The sequence below is a fragment of the Papio anubis genome, chromosome 19 (genome assembly GCF_008728515.1).
Source record: "Papio anubis isolate 15944 chromosome 19, Panubis1.0, whole genome shotgun sequence".
Taxonomy (NCBI): domain Eukaryota; kingdom Metazoa; phylum Chordata; class Mammalia; order Primates; family Cercopithecidae; genus Papio; species Papio anubis.
The window spans coordinates 66693712-66707306 of NC_044994.1; the positions used below are offsets into that span (position 1 = coordinate 66693712).

The 13595-nt window shown below is 48.7% G+C and overlaps 1 protein-coding gene across 1 annotated transcript in view; it reads left to right on the plus strand.

The window, feature by feature from the left end:
- The first annotated feature begins 507 nt into the window (after positions 1 to 507).
- The window catches only part of CNDP1 (carnosine dipeptidase 1), a 46959-nt gene continuing 33871 nt past the window's right edge, over positions 508 to 13595 (plus strand). Inside the window, exon 1 of the mRNA XM_003914488.5 lies at positions 508 to 759. Coding sequence (XP_003914537.1) covers positions 736 to 759 — 24 coding nt within the window. The 5' untranslated portion in view covers positions 508 to 735. The remainder of the gene's footprint in view (positions 760 to 13595) is intronic.

Below are 13595 nucleotides of genomic sequence, written 5' to 3' on the forward strand. Positions count from 1 at the left end.
CCGTCACCTGTTTCGCCAGCATCCAAGCCGCCACTCCTTGTGGAACCTCAGGAAGGTGTCTCAGCTTCCCAGCCCCATTGGGTATTGGTCCTTCATTCTGAAGGCTCCCATGTCACGTAAAACTAGGATCAAATCAATCTGTATGCCTTTTCTCCAATTCAACTGCCTTTTGCAAGATTTTTCAGCGAACCTTCAGAGAGCGGGGTAAACGCTCCCCTCGGCCCCTACACAGCCCTAGGAAGCTAATCCTCAGCCATAACATTCCATCACGAGGGCCCACAGCCACAGCGTGTGGGGGCCCGTCACGTGAGGGGGCTGTCACCTGAGGGGGCTGTGCCGCTGGCTCGGCTCTGCCTGCTGGCCAGGGCCCACTCCGTCTCAGAGATGATACACTCATACCCGCAAAGAAGAACCCGGGGAGTCGCAGGCCGAGCCAGGCTGCTGGCTTCCAGTGACATCACATGACTTTGGGGCCACTGCCTCATCCTGTATCTGTGCATATGAGATGCATTGTCTCTTCCTCTGCAGTTGAGCTGAATGAATACCTCCGAAGCCGCTTTGTTCTCCAGATGTGAATAGCTCCACTATACCAGCCTCGTCTTCCTTCCACGGGACAACGTGGGTCAGGGCCCAGAGAGATATTTAATGTCACCCTCTCGGGGCTTTGACGGGACTAACTCTGCCACATCTTTTGGAGGTCGGGAAAGTTGCTAGAGGCTTCAGAACTCCAGCCGAATGGATCCCAAACTCGGGAGAATGGTGAGTAGGACCTCCACCCTCAGAGTCTGTGCACTGGGCGCCACACTTCCATTTGTCCCAGGAGCACATGTGTTAAGCCCAGGTGGGTAGGTCGGGCACCCAGCGTGGCCCCAGATGCTGCTCCTCATGGTGTTCTCAGGTGCTGTCTTGGCCGAGGAACGTGGTGTTTGGAATTATATTTTATCAGTAATGCTTTTGGATGGTTGTGTGTTCTTAACAATAATTAAATGGCATTATTGTCAAGTAGTTCACATTCAAATTGTTCATGAACTCGGTCTTCTTGAATCAATTTTTTTCTGTACTTTTTCTCTTAAAAAAAAATGAGTTTGCTCCTGGAAGAATTTGCCTAAATAATGGTAACAGTGTGCTGTGTTGCCCTGGTCCCAGTTTCCCGGCTTAAGGGCTAGCGTAGGAGAGCTAAATCGCCGGGCTAAATCGCCCCAGGCCTTCCTCGGGGAGGTTTCCGTGGCTCAGGTGCAGACCTGAGTGTGGGTGTGGCAGGAAGGCCTCTCTCTAGGAAAACAAGCAGGCAGGCGTCTTTGGCTGTGAGGTTTTGTGGGGTTGTGTCCCAGACTACTTGGAAAGATAAAATTCATGGACCCTTTTATTTCCATTGCAAACACACACATACACACACACAGAAATTTTCAGAATTTTGTGGAAGGTTGATACGTAGAAGACTCTCAAAAGACCCTCAAAAGACATACTGAAACAAATACATGCAAATGCAAGGCTAGAGACGCAGTGAGAAGGCAGGCGGCGACCTGACCACAACCGGATTCTAGAAGTAGTCTTTGCCCACCTGCAAGACCGCGAGACTCCCAGACCACGCTGCAAAATCGCTGCTCTGAGAGAGAGAACCTCACCCTGTGGCCTGGCCATGCTTTCCATTGCTGACTTTTTTTTTTTTTTTTTTTTTTTAAGAACCCATGACTGGCCAGGGCACTGGGGTGAGGGTTAGAAGAGGACATTTCACTGAATACTGTCTGTCTTTTAAAAAGTTTTAAACTGTGTCATGATAGTATCTATTCAAAACATGAACGTTAAAAGCAATATGAAAGAAAATAATTTCCCTGGCTGGGCATGGGGGCTTATGCCTGCAATCCCAACACTTCAGGAGGCCAAAGCGGGAGGGTCGCCTGAGCCCAGGAGTTCAAGACTGGCCTGGGCAGCATAGTGAGACCCTGACTCTACAACTTTAAAAGTAGCCAGGCAGGGTGGAGCATGCCTGTGGTCTCAGCTACTCAGGAGACCAAGGCAGGAGGATGGCTTGAACCTGGGAGGTCGAGGCTGCAGTGAGCCATGATCACACCACTGCATTCCAGCCTGGGAGGCAGAGTAAGACACCGTCTCAAAAAAGAAAGGAAATAATTTCTTTTGGACTCAATATCATACCTTTTGATATGAAAGAGAGGAAGAGATTGTAATATATATTTTCCCCTTTGCTATTCTTCTACTTTTTTTTAACTTTTGTTTTAGGTTTAGGGGCACATGTGCAGGTTTGTTACAAAGGTAAATTTGTGTCATGGAAATTTGTTGTACAGATTATTTCATCACCCAGGTATTAAGCCTAGTACTCATTAGTTATTTTTGCTGATCCTCTCCCTCCTCCCTTCCTCCACCCTCCAATAGGCCTCCGTGTGTTGTTCTCCTCTATGCGTCCATGTGTTCTCATCATTTAGCTCCCACTTACAAATGAGAACATGCGGTATCTGGTTTTCTGTTCCTATGTTAGTGTGCTAAGGATGATGGCCTCCAGCTCTATCCATGTTCCTGCAAAGGACATGATCTCATTCTTTTTTATGGCTGCATAGTATTCCCCATGGTGTAGATGTACTACATTTTCTTTACACAGTCTGTCATTGATGGACATTTAGGTTGATTCCACGTCTTTGCTATTGTGAATAGTGCTGCAGTTAACATTCTCATGCGTGTGTCTTTATAGTAGAATGATTTATATTCCTCTGAGTATATAACCTAGTAATGGGATTACCGGGTCAAATGGTTATTTTGTTTTTAGCTGCTTGGGAATTGCCACACTGCTTTCCACAATAATTGAACTATTTTATACTCCTACCAACAATGTGTAAGTGTTCCCTTTTCTCGGCAACCTTGCCAGCATCTGTTATTTTTTGGCTTTTTAATACACTTATTTGACTGATGTGAGATGGTATCTCATTGTGGTTTTGGTTTGCATTTCTCTAATGATCAGTGATATTGAGCTTTTTTTCGTATGCTTGTTGGCCACATGTATGTCTTCTTTTGAAAAGTGTCTCTTCATGTCCTTTGCCCACTTTTTAACGGGCTTGTTTGTTTTTTCTTGTAAATTTGTTGAAGTTCCTCGATGCTGGATATTAGACCATTGTCAGATGCATAGTTTGCAAATATTTTCTCCCATTCTGTAGGTTGTCCATTTACTCTGTTGATAGTTTATTTTACTGTGCAGAAGCTCTTAAATTTAATTAGATTCTATTTGTCAATTTTTGTTTTTGTTGCAATTGCTTTTGGTGTCTTTGTCATGAAATCTTTGCCTGTTCCTATGTCCAGGATGGTACTGCCTAGGTTACCTTCCAGGGTTTTTAGGTCTGGGGTTTTACCTTTAAGTCCTTAATCCATCTTGAGTTGATTTTTGTATATGATGTAAGGAGGGAGTCCAGTTTCAATCTTCTGCATATGGCTAGCCAGTTAACCGAGCATTATTTATTGAATAGGGAGTCCTTTCCCATTGCTTGTTTTTGTCGCTATTGCTGACTTATTACCATCACCTTTTTCTAATACTGAGAGAGAAAAGAAAGTCATCAATTCTGTTCTTGGGATCTTGAGCCCAAGATTGGGCAAACGCTTTCTTTTACTGTGGCACAGATCAAATGCCCACCAACAGCCAGGGTGGATCCCTGGTTGTGGCCAGGAGGACTGGATGAGGTTTGGGGAGCTGGACCACAAGATGCAGAGGGGGCTCTATGCTGTGAGCACTCGCCCTTCGGATGGGGCACGTGCAATCAGCATGTGTGATGTGCCTCCTGTGTGCTCTAGTGCCTGGGCCCAGTCACTCTGGGCAAACAGTGGTACCAGGGATGTGGACTCTGGGACCAGGAAGCTTCTCTGGGGGGAATGAACGAGGTCATACATCACTACACTTTGTCCACACTCCTTGTTTCTTTCCACAAAAAGCAGCATTCTTGTTAAAACCATAGAGTAGAACTTCTAACTGTTGATTACAAAAGGCAAAGTACAATTTAGACGAAGGTGAGAAGTTACCCATCCACGTACTATTTACTGCCTTTTTCACTAAATCCCAAACTCAGGGTTTTTTTTGGTTTTTTTGTTTTTTTTCTCTCAAACTTTATTGTGAGCAGTTTTAGGGCAGAGGCCCAGGAATCAGCACTTTAAAGAGCATCATCCAATGGCGTTTAGTATATTCACTAATGTGTGCAACCATCACCACAGTCCATTTCACAACACTGTCCTCATCTGACCCTCCCATTCCCCCTCCCTCCCCTTATCCCTAAACAACTACGAACCTGTTTTCTGTCTCTATAGATTTCCCTATTCTGGACTTTCATATGAATGGTATCATACAATATGTGGCCTTTTGTGACCGGCTTCTTTCACTTAATGTAATGTTTTCAAGGTCCATTCGTGTCATAGCATGTATCAGGACTGCATCCCTTTTTGTGGCCAAATAATATTCCACTGTGTGAATATGCCACATTTTGTATTTATCCATTTGTTTGTGAGTGGAGATTTGGGTTGTTCCCATCATTTGGCTGTTATGAATAATGCTGCTCTAAACATTTGTGTCCCAGTTTTTGTGTGGATATGTATTTTCATTTCTCCGGGGTGTGTACCTGGGAGTGGAATTGCTGGTGGATACGGTAGCTCCATAGATCACTCTCTGAGGAACTGCCGGACTGCTTTCCACCCTGGCTGCACCCTTTTGTATCCTCACGAGCAGTGTACGAGGGCTCCAATTTCTCCACATCCTCAAAACACTTGTTATCTGACTTTGTGATTGCCGGCATCCTCCTGGGTGGGAAGTGGTGTCTGGTTGTGGTTTGATCTGCATTTCCCAATGCCTAATGATACTGAACATTTTTTCTCTCACTTCTTGGCCAAAAGATCTACCATTTTAACAGTGACCCTCCACCTCACCCCAGTCAAGGGATTCTGACAGAGGCGCTCCACCTATCGCCTTTGAGAACATTTTCGACTTCAAGTATAAAGAGTCTCCCTAGATTTTTCTTGGCTTTTCCAGGGCGTATCTCTTGCTCCAAGGTTCTGAACCTAAGCCCAGCTCTTATTTAATCTAGCGTTCAGCTGATTTCTAATTAATCAGTTCTGCTGTTGATTTGCACAAGATAGGAACTGGCATTCTCTCTCAAGCAACCTGTTAAAGCTAAACAGGGAGAGATTATGGCCAGAAAATACCTGGACATTCGCTGCAAACACTGTCTTCCTACAACAAGCTTTCTCCCCCTTCAGAAAAAAAGGAAAAAGCCTTCCCTCTCCAGCAGGGATTGGACTAAGGCGATCTACACCTGTTTGTTCCCACCAGCTTTTAGTTCTTTACGTTAATAGACTCCCAACTCATGACGGAAGGATGCAGGCTTTTCCCAGAGCCTGGATTTCTAAGTAGGCGTGTGCTAATTTTCCGCCACCCACTTCTCCTGCGCACTGTCTCATAAAGGGTCTGAGGATGCAGGACTGCCAGGTGAGCTCTTTTCCAGCTCCCAGAGGCTTCCTTACCTCTCATTCCCAGTGCCAGCAGATGCCGGAGGGAGCCATCCTGCCTTGAGGCATTCGATCCTTCCTTGGCCAGCTGCTCATCCACAGCCAGGGAGTTTCCCCACCTGCAGGATTCCTCTGACCAAACGCCTTGTTAGCGTTGTTGGTGCAGATGGACCCCCAAGCACAACCAGCTGCTCCTGAGCAGCAAGAGGTTCCTGGGATCAGTGGCGTGACCACAGGCGCGGTGGCCATGAACTCACGTTGGCCCAGGGCACTGCCTGCTTGCCAAGGCTCAGCCTGCCCCAACCCTGCTCTCTCGTTTTAATGGGAAGTTTCAAACAAGCACAAACATAGACAGATGAGGATAGTGAGTCCCTGTGTGTCTATCGGCCAGTTCCAACAATTACCAACACGTGGCCCATCTTGTTTCAGGAGGGCCCCTCCCAGGACCCTCACTCTCAGCATCCGGATAATCCTACAGCAAATTCCAGACATTGCATTATTGCTTCTGCAGGTTGTTCAGCACATATCTTGAAGGCGAGCACGTGTGTATATCAACAATACTGTTAACACACTATAAACTAGCAATAATTCCTTTAGATCAACAAATATACAACCTACAACCTGTGGTCAACTTTACCATGTTGTCCCCTAAAAATATTTTTACCATTGGTCTTTCGAATCAGAATCTAAATAGGATCTACACTTTACATTTGTTTGGTATAAATCTGTTTTGTTTGCTTGTTTGTTTGTTTGCTTGCTTTTTGAGACAGAATCTCGCTCTCTTGCCCAGGCTAGAGTGCAATGGTGCAATCTCAGCTCGCTGCAACCTCTGCCTCCTTTTAGCTGGGATTACAGGCGCCCACCACTGCATCTGACTAATTTTTGTATATTTTAGTAGAGGCAGGGGTTTCACCATGTTGGCCGGGCTGGTCTCGAACTCCTGACCTCAGGTGATCCACCCGCTTCATCCTCCCAAAGTGTTGGGATTACACGCATGAACCACTGCGCCTGGCCTCTGTCCTGTCTAATCTGACCTTGAGTGCCTGGATGGGCACCCTGCCTCAGCCTGGCCCCCTGTACATGACATAAGAGGGAATAGCAGCAGCTCTCTTGGGGAACCTCGGTGAGGATTGGAGGGCAAGTCGAGAAAGGAGAGCTGTGTTGAGACACGTGGGGGTGTAACCTACTCATCCTGGCTGTGTGATCCCAGGCAGTCTCTTGATCCCTGTAGTGCTTCAGGTCACTCGTCTGTGAAATGGAACCACAGTGGCTCTGCCTCACTGGATTTTCAGAGTGATTGATGACGTCGTGGCCACGAAGTGCTCGGCTCCATGCGTGTGAAGACGCAATAAAAATGTAAATGTGACCTTACTGCAAATGGACACGACTTCTATTAATCAACAAATCACATGATGTGTGGAATCCCTAACTCACTCCAGCACTAGAATCTGAGGAACATTGCAAACATCACATTTCAGATCTGGCTTCTAATGAAGTGATGCCGATTTTCTTGTATCATGGGTGGTTTAGCACAGACTGCTATAGACAGTTAAATGCTAGTTCCAGACACCCACTAGCAGCGTTCTGGGACAGCCCTGTGAGTTGTTGGGTACTGGAATACACTTTTCTGTGGTTCACAATGGAAACTTGTGTCTGAAAGTGGAACGGGGAATGGGGCTGCGGTCGGGAGCCATCACCCGCTGGAGGCTCACAGTGAGCACAGCCCCAGTCATGGGCTCTGCCGAGGCACCTGGGGAAGGAGACGGGAGGCGTGCAGAGGCACTGTTTAGCTGCCACAGGAGCTGCCAGGAAAGGCGCAGCGATGGGATCCTCCCCTGAGCATGCACTGTCTAGGGCAGCTGTCCTAGTTTCTCAGCAGGTTGTCATCTGTGGCTCACCAGAGAGAGACGCTGCCCTGGTGACTGCCACTCTGCTGGCTTGGGACCCTGGCAGGTTCAGGAGCTGATGGCATCTGGAGGGTGGGTGGCATTTGTTGGCTGGAGCTGAGAGCCAGCTCCTGGAGGAGTCACAGAAGGAGAAGGGGTGGGTGGGCCCAGCCACCATCCTCCTGGTCCCAGCGCAGAGCTCCTGCCCGGGAGGAAATACGCACCCGCAGTTAGTTTATGGGAGGGAGCCTGGGCGGGCTGTTGCACGGTTGGTCTCACTGTCACAGGGCAGGCAGCAGCAAGGCTGGGGCAGGGGACCTGAGCCCTGAGGTCCTCCCCAGCCCCATCGTCCCCGCCCTAATGAGGAGGTAGGGGCTTTCTGTCCCCAGAGCACCTCTCCGCAGGCCCCACAATGCCCCAGTGTTCCAAGTCTCAGTTGCTCTTTCCAGCAGTTACAATCCACTACTTCTTCAGAAGCACTGTGTTTGGGACAAAGGTACCTTTCATGGTACACGTGGCTCAGCTTCCGGCACCACAGCACATAAAGTCGGGGCGCTGTCCCCTCCCGACCCCAGAAGAAACGGGGCGCATTGTGAAAGGGAGAGAAACAGTGCTAAGACAAGGCACGCACAGATGGAACTCCCCAAAGACTGCAGACGAGGAGGGGTCCCCTGCGCCTTCTAGGACAGCTCCAGTGCCCTGGGATCCCAGAGTGCATGGTGGTCAGGGCGAAACGCCTTTGCATGTTTCAGCTTCACGGTTTGCCTGGGGAAGTCTTGTTACCCAACGTTGCACCTTGTACTGCAGGCCAGAGGTGTGGGCGGGAGCACTGCCCTGGAGCCATCCCAGAGGCCCTGTCCCTGCTGACAGGGTGAGGTTTGCTTGTTGAGCTCCTGCTGTCAAGGCCTAAGTTATTAGTTCTTCTTTGCTAATTCCTGGAGGCTGAGGTTATCCAGGATACAAACATTTATGCCTTTTAAGGTTATCTAGGATACAAACTGAACAAAGCTTGTGAGCTTTGAAGTGGACCCTTTTTATCTTCACCCGAATCTTGCTCTCCTCCAGTTTGGAAAAGTTTGCACCGGGTTGCGTTCCCAGCGCTGAGCCTGGCACTGAGCCAGGCTGTGGGGACACTGCCTCCCAGGAAGTGAAATCATTGTCAGGCAGTCCCGATCAACACACAGTATGAGTTCACCCTTAAAACTCCCCATCCACTTCAAGCAAAGCAATTACATATACTTCAGGAATTTTTTTTTTTTTTTGAAACAAGGTCTCACTCTGTGATCCTCCCGCCTCAAGCCTCCTGAGTTACTGGGACTACAGGTGTGCACCACCTTGCCTGGCTAAGTTTTAAAATCGAACTTAATTTATGTAGAGACAGTTTCTGTGTTGCCCAGGCTGGTCTTGAACTCCTGGGCTCAAGTGGTCCTCCTACCTTGGCTTCCAAAAATGCTGGGATTACAGGTGTGTGCCACTGAACACTGTTTGAGAACTGTAAGCCACCAGTTTAAGACCTGGACCTGGAATGGGCATCCTAAAGCACCAGGTGGAGGCAACCATTGCATTTTAGGCAGAACTCATAACAGAGAAGGAGAATAAAATGACTATCATTCAAGTCGAGGCTGCAAGCCAAAGTTCTGAAGTGTGTAAGCCTTAAGAAAAACAGCTCTTGCAATGTGTTAGAAAATGGGTTTACCAAGACTGACATACAGAGTAGAATATGTTTAAAACGGATACAAATGAAGTATGTTTAAATTCTTCAAGAGACAAATGAAAGACTAACACTCACATTAACGAATGAGAAAATACAAAACGTAAGCGGGCACCTATGAATCAGGAGCCGATGGGGGCCGGGCGTGCTGGCTCATGCCTGTAATCCCATCACTTTGGGAGGACAAGGCAGGCAGATCACTTGAACCCAGGAGTTCGAGACCAGCCTGGCCAACGTGGTGAAACCCCATCTCTATTGAAAATACAAAAAATTAGCCGAGTGTGGTGGGAGACGCCTGTAATCCCAGCTACTTGGGAGGCTGAGGCAAGAAAATCGCCTGAACCCGGAAGAAGGAGGTTGCAGTGAGCCAAGATCGCGTCACTGCACTCCAGCCTGGGTGACAGAGCAAGGTTCTGTCTCAAAACAAAACAAAACAAAACAAAAGGATATTATATAGTGGTAAGAAAATAATAACCAGGGTGTACTGGATTAAATAACGCTCCTCCAAAAATGCCTGTCCACCTGGAACCTCAGAACGTGGCCTTATTTGGAAACAGGGTCTTTACAGATGTAATTCGTTACAAAGAGGTCATTCTGGAATAGAGTGGGCCCTAAATCCAAAACCCAGTGTCCTCCGAAGATGACAGTACACAGAGAGACACAGAAAGAGGCTGACTGTGCACACACAGAGGCAGAGACCGGAAGGACACCGCGACAGCCAGGAGCGCCAGGGTCTGCCGCCAACACCAGGAGCTGAAGGGGCAGGAAGGACCTCCCCTGGAACCTGCAGAGGGAGCCCGGGCCTGCCAACACGTGATTTAGGTTTCTGGCCTCTAGAACTGCGGGAGAGTAAAGCCCTGGTGCTTGGCCCCCGCTTTGGGGTGCTTTGTTCCAGCAGCCTGAGGAAGCTAGTGGAGACCCATGGGAAAGCCCCACCCTCTCCTCGAACCGGCCCTTGTTCTCGACTTTACATTTGTTGATCTTTTGTTCAAAGCCAAAAGGTGGCCTGAGATGCCATTGCCAGAGGTGGCCAAGCCCTGGAGTCCACTCCCGCCTTTAACCAGGGACCTTGGTTCACAGGCATCAGGGATGCCTCAAGTCCTGCACTTTGAAGTCAAAGTAATTTTGCTGTGAGTTGAATGTGTAAGATAACTTTAAAGGCTGTGTACATAATTGCAGGTTTCTGGAAAAGAAACGTGTTCTTTGGTGCTGTCTGCATTTTGGTGTCTCCACCCTGGCCCACGGTCCCACCAAAACCCTGCCAGGCTCTCTTCTCCTGACTCTGTGAGAAATCTCTGCTCTCTTCCTCGCCACCCCTCCTCTGTCCCCAGTCCGCGTCCCTCAACTCCCCGTTCCCTCAGACCCTTCTCCTCCTCTCCGCTATTCTGCAGCCGGCACATCTCAATTTCACGTGCTGCCCCCTGAGATTGTACAGTCTCCCCTGCAGGTATTCTGTAAATATCCTATCGACACTTTTACACAGAAATCACTCAAATGAGATTTAAAGGAAGAAGAGCCAGTGGCTCTGGTGTGGCCACAGCTATGAGATCTCCAAAGGCGATTTTCGCCTTGGGTTTTGGCTCCAGTGTCAGGCACAGCCTCGTGGATCCCTTAGGATTTACACCTTTCACTCCTCAAAACCGAGAGCCACGTCCTGCTCCCCCATTGGAAACACGCTCTTGCCTCTGAGGAACTCACAGCCCAGCCTTATCTGATGACGCCACTGTCCCTGGTAGAGTATACTTCAATGTATCGATTTAACTGTCATGAGATTCTGGCCTGTTGGAGAAATAACTGAAAGCACTGGTTATTTCATTCACTCTTTTTTGTCATTATTGTTTGGCGGGCTGTGTCATTGTGCTACAAGCCGCTGTTATGTTTCTAGATGACGGAAGGTTCTGGAAGTGGTGCAGAGTGGTGCTGTGCTGTCTCTCTGGCTGATGTCTGACGAGACTCAGATCCCCGTCCAGACTTTGGGGAGTAAAAGTGTCTGAAGGGACATTGTTCCGGTTAGCATCACACCAGCCTCACATCCTGACAGTGTGAGCTTTCTTTTCCCCACCGCCTACCCATGAGGACCCCAGACACAGGTGGGAGCACCGAGGGCCCACCTGGGCGGCTTGGCTGCTGGACTAGCCATCTGCTGCCCAGGAGTGAAGACATTGTACAGTGCCTTGGGCTGTGATGTGCCAGATGTGGTATCGTCTTGTGCCACCCCCCGAAGGCGCTTCGTAGGTGCCACATGCGATATTCTCTCGTGCCACCCACCCTGAGGGCACATAGTAGGTCCCACTGTCCCTGCTTCAGAGCCTGTGTCCTGAGTCAGCCAGTTCCTAAGTGCTAGCCCCTGAGCTTCAGGCCAGCTCTCCCTGCAAACCACGAAAACAACCACCCCGTGACTGGCACTCAGTTCCTCCTCCATCCCCTGGCTTTGGTGGTCTCTGACTTCTTGCAGCTCTGCTCAGCGTTCAAGGAGCAGCTCTGTGAGGATCCTAGCAAACTGAGTAAACTTTGTTAGTTCCGGCCATTTCACGTGGTGTGTGGCCTCACATTCTGGGAATGAGTCTAAACTGAACTTGGCCTCAACCAATGTTCTTCTCCGGGGTCAAACTCACAGGTTAGGCCAGACTAGAGGATGATGGAGAGACTCACAGTTCTTGGGATTTTCTGGGGAATTGTGCTCCCTGGAGTTTGTCCGGGCTGCTGACTGAAGGAAACCACGCCCTCGCTGATTCCTCCACGGGGTCTTGCTGCCAGAGTGAGTTAATCAATCTGCAGGAGCCACGTTGGCTCAGCTCTGTGCCCACAGGAAACCAACAGAATCCAGGAAAGCCTGTTTTTGTTGTTTATTAAAAATCCTGTGATGGTGAGATAAACTAGGCTACTAAAACATTCTTTTCTGTGTTACAACAAATTCATCAGAGCAGACCCAGGACAGAGCAACTTCTATAAAACAGTCCCACAAGGACTCTCGACTAGGAGGTCAATAGAATTCTTGGTATCCGGGATGACTGACAAGCACTGAGGTTTCTTCCCCTGAACAAGGGTCTGGCTGATTGGCCATTGTGTGGACACCAAGGACCCACCCTTGGCCTGAGGCTTTGTGGGAGGTGGAGGCAAGAGTGCTTTCTTTCATTTTCTATTCTTTCTTCTGTTCAACACCCCAAATAAACAAAAACAACCAGTGCAAAAGTGGGGTTTTCCCACAGCACCCCTACTCCATCCTCCTTTAGGGGTACCTGCTCCTCTCCTGGCAGGAGACAGAAGTGTCCACGTTAAAGTATCTTGGGCCACTGTCAAGGCCTCGATCAGCTAAGCCCACAGGGCATCCAACTCTCCAGTTGTTAGTGAGAGCTAGGAGAGAGGTGGAGGTGAAGCCAATGCCAAGCTGTGGGAGGAGAAAGAGAAGAACGATATGTCAAGACACTAAGAAGACTCAGGAAGTGCCCCAGGATCTCTCACTTTGGGGAAGGGCAGGTTGTGATGGTAACACAGCAGAGGATGTAAACCTCCCCTAAGAGTTACAGTATTTAGAAAGAAGGCTCAGCACAGGGACACTTGGAACTTTTGTTCCAAATCTAAAAACCTAAGGACAACCAGCTGGGATAAACACAAGCCTCTGCAGCAAATGGGGTTCCCCTCAGGGTCCCATAGCCAGTGGGAGCTTAGTACCCTCAGCTGGACAACTGCCCACCCCGGCCATTCGAAAAGACTCTCTCAGTCCAGGACTCACCCTGCGCATCCCTAACCCCAGCCCCCCGCAAGTGCAGCTTCCTGTTCTGCAGCTCCTCTTTCTTCTTTTTGCAAGGTCAAAAGCCAGGAATAACCTTTCTACATCCCTGGATTTTCACTGAGTGATGAGAGTTTGGATCTGTGTCACTGCCAAATCTCATGTTGAGATGTGATCACCAGTGTTGGAGTTGGGGCTTGAGGGGAGGTGTTTGGGTCATGGGAGTGGATCCCTCCTGGCTTGGTGCTGTCCTCACAATAGTGAGTGCGTTCTTGCAAGATCTGGTTGTTTAAAAGTGTGTGGTGCCTCCCACTCTTGCTAACGTCCTTGCCATGTGAGGATCCTGCTCCCGCTTCACCTTACACCATGGGTGAAAGTTCCTTGAGGCCTCCCCAGAAGCTGAGCAGATGCCGGCACCATACTTACACAGCCTTCAGAACATGAGCCAATTACACCTCTTTTCTTTATAAACTACTCAGCCTCAGGTATTTCTTTATAGCACTGCAAGAACAGTCTAACACAGAAAAGTGGTACTGAGGAGTGGGGAATTGCTACAAAGATACCTGAAAATGTGTAGGCAACTTTGGAACTGGGTAATGGCTAGAGGTTGGAAGAGTTTGGAGAGCTCAGAAGAAAACAGGAAGATGAGGGAAATAGTTTGCAGCTTCTTATAGACTGGTTAATGGTTGTAACCAAAATGCTGATAGTGATTTGTGCAGTAAAGTCCAGGCTGATGTGGTCTCAGATGGAAAAGAAAAACTGATTGGGAACTGGAGCA